The sequence below is a fragment of the Malus sylvestris genome, chromosome 16, assembly GCF_916048215.2.
Source record: "Malus sylvestris chromosome 16, drMalSylv7.2, whole genome shotgun sequence".
In the NCBI taxonomy this organism is placed as follows: Eukaryota; Viridiplantae; Streptophyta; class Magnoliopsida; order Rosales; family Rosaceae; genus Malus; species Malus sylvestris.
The window spans coordinates 32,334,555-32,337,466 of NC_062275.1; the positions used below are offsets into that span (position 1 = coordinate 32,334,555).

General features: G+C 39.6%; 1 protein-coding gene across 1 annotated transcript; it reads left to right on the plus strand.

The window, feature by feature from the left end:
* Positions 1 to 283: 283 nt before the first annotated feature.
* LOC126609295 (uncharacterized) lies at positions 284 to 2,200 on the plus strand. The gene is made up of 2 exons (XM_050277245.1): positions 284 to 880; positions 1,025 to 2,200. The coding sequence occupies exons 1-2, from the start codon at positions 284 to 286 to the stop codon at positions 2,198 to 2,200; spliced, it is 1,773 nt and encodes a 590-aa protein (XP_050133202.1).
* The last annotated feature ends 712 nt before the right edge of the window (positions 2,201 to 2,912 follow it).

Sequence of the window (2,912 nt, forward strand, 5' to 3'; positions counted from 1 at the left end):
GAGCGAATTCATCACAAGATGGAGGAGTCTTAACCTACAATGCATGGAAAGGATTTCTGAATTTTCGGCAGTACAAATATGTTACAATAACCTCATCGCTAAGATTGCAACATTTGTAGGAATTGCGGAGCCTCGAACTTTCGATGAGTTGGTATCCAAAGCAAGCAATGTGGAGAAGCAAATGTCTTGGAAAAATGTGATTGGAAAAATGATCCAAGACTTAGAAAATAAGTTAGACACCAAGAATGGAGATAACAAAAGAATGTCGAAGAAATGAGATTCTATGGCGACATTTGTCAAAGTAGACAAGAAAAGTGACAATATAAAAAGAAAAGAAGAAACCAAGGGGACGAGGAGGCTTTCACTTAAGGAAAGAAAAGAAGTTAAATATAGTTTCGATGATGAAGATGTTGGAACTATCTTCGATGAACTCCTTGCAGCAAAGATGATCACGCTTCTTGAACCAAAGCGTCCCGCTGAAGTAAATAAGATCGATGATCCAAAGTATTGTCGGTATCATCGACTCATCAGCCATACGATAGAAGATTGTTATATCCTTAAGGATATAATTCAAGAAAAAATCAACAAACATGAGATCGAGGTGGATTCATCCTCGAAACATCAGATGGCAACGTCCAATATGATCGAAGGAAAATCAACACCCTCCGCTCCATTACCAGAAGGGGCAATCCCTGTAGGATTCCATGTTGATAATGAAACCACAGTTGTCCATGCTTATCCTGACATGCCTCGTTCCGGAAATCCAAAAATTCCAACTCTATACGAGCTCATGACAGCACCAAGTTTTGACGTCTGGGAAGATTCGTCGGAGTCATCACTTAAGTTCGAAGACGAGTGGAAAACCGTCAGTGAAAAGAAGGTGAAAAAGATTGCTAAACATCTTTCTTCTACAAAGTGATCAAAAGGAAAATTATGGAGTGGACCATCCTCAAAGGATGGAAAGAAAAAGAAAAAGAATACACAGAAAAGGTCTAGAGTCTTTCAAGATGATGAGTACAAACAGCCTTTCAAAGCACCAATAACTCTCGGAGATTACCTCCCTCCAAAACTTTTCAAAAGTAAGGGAAGCGAGGAAGAAATTGGAAATTGTCGCACGACCACATGTGAAATCCACAATGATGATGAGGTAGATGAAATAACTCTACGCTCTGGCCAAAGGATCCCGTCTGCGGACAAGAAAGAAGGAAAAGAAGTAATTGATTCAGTCAATCATTCCAATAAGCCAAGTGCAAGAGAGGTTCCAGTCACTACCACTGCAGAGCCTGCGGTAGAAATTTCAGTCTCAACCACAAAAGCAAGTACCTCTAAGAGACATGCAAAAGATGTATTACAGTCCCAAGATGGCAAATACGACATCGTTGACCATCTTAAGCGCATCCCATCTCTCCTTAGTGTGTACGATGCTCTAAAAATGTCTAAGGAGCTTAAAGAAGCACTCATCATGGCTTTAACAAATCCTGAAGTATTTGAAACAAGCTTGGAATTTGCAGAGATGGATACAACGTCACCAAAGTATTGCGCTTGCTGCCTTGCAAGTATCACTTTTGACGAAAATGACCTTATACTTGGAGACGAATACCACAATAGACCCTTGTACGTCAGTGGACTAGTGGGAGATACATCAATAAATCGAATCTTGCTTGATTATGGATCAGCAGTAAACCTACTTCCTCTTCGAACACTTCAAGCTCTAGGGATGAATGTTCGTCAACTGACACCATCAATGTTAATTATTCAAGGCTTCAATCAAGTCGGACAAAAAGCAATGGGATCGATAGCATTACAAATGGAGATATGGGAGTTATACTCTGACGCCCTTTTCCATGTAATCGATGCTGACACATCTTATAATGTTTTATTGGGACGTCCGTGGCTTCATACATATGGTGTCGTTCCTTCTACACTTCATCAATGCTTCAAGTTTTTGGTGAATGGCGAAGTCAAAAAAGTCCTAGCGGACACCGACCCATTTAGGGGTGAAGAAGTGAATTACGCAGATGCAAAATTCTACAAACAATCAAAGGTCACTTTTTCGCAACCAACAAAAAATGAGGTGGTGCAGAAGGAATCACGATCACTGGCTATGGAGAGGGTAAAACCATCAAGGCTATTCAAAATCGCGAGTTCTAAAACTCCGAAATCTCGAAAAGTGGGTCTCAATTGTTCATTACAAGATTGAAGAGAACCTGAAAAGAAGGCAATGGAACAAATCCAAAATGCATTTAAAGCACTCATGACCAACTACACAAAGCCTCTACACAAAATCAACCAATCAATTCCTGGGGGCAATTTGGTAGTCTCAACAAATTTGCAAAGGAATAATGGTCGACAGGGTCGCATTGTTTTGTTCAAAAGAAATGAACCTTCATCAAAGGTTCCATTAAAGATAAAAGCGAAGAGGAGCAAAGCTAAAAAGAGTGCCATCAACGTCACAATACACCAAGAAAATGATATGCTTAAAGCATTTGTCTCAAATATCGAGAATCATAAGTTTGAAGGCTTTACTAATCTCGAGAAAGCAATGTTGACTGAAGAAGAAACTAGCAGCAAGCCACCTCAAATTTCTGTCTTCCAACGACTTGGTAAAATCATCAACTCTCAACCTAAGAAGTCTCATAAAAGCAAAAAGTGGAGAGTCAAAACCCAAAAGATGACAATAAATCGTGACAAAAATGACGATGCGCAAGAAGAGGTACAAGATGTTGTTCAGGTCAACACGATTGGTAGCAAAGAAAAAAAGCAAGGAATCTGATAACGAGCCAATTAAGTCTATCAGACAATTCCTAACCTGCTTTCTAATCAAGAAGAAAAATGGACAGGTTTGTACCTGCATCAACTTCAGGACTTTCAATAGTACACCTCCACTTCCAGAAAATGAAACTTATGGAACA

Excerpts from the sequence above, each read along its gene's own strand:
- LOC126609295 (XM_050277245.1), top strand. The coding sequence starts at position 284 with ATGGCGACATTTGTCAAAGTAGACAAGAAAAGTGACAATATAAAAAGA. Across the intron at positions 881-1,024 it reads AAACCGTCAGTGAAAAGAAG|CCTTTCAAAGCACCAATAAC; the intron begins GTGAAAAAGATT and ends GAGTACAAACAG.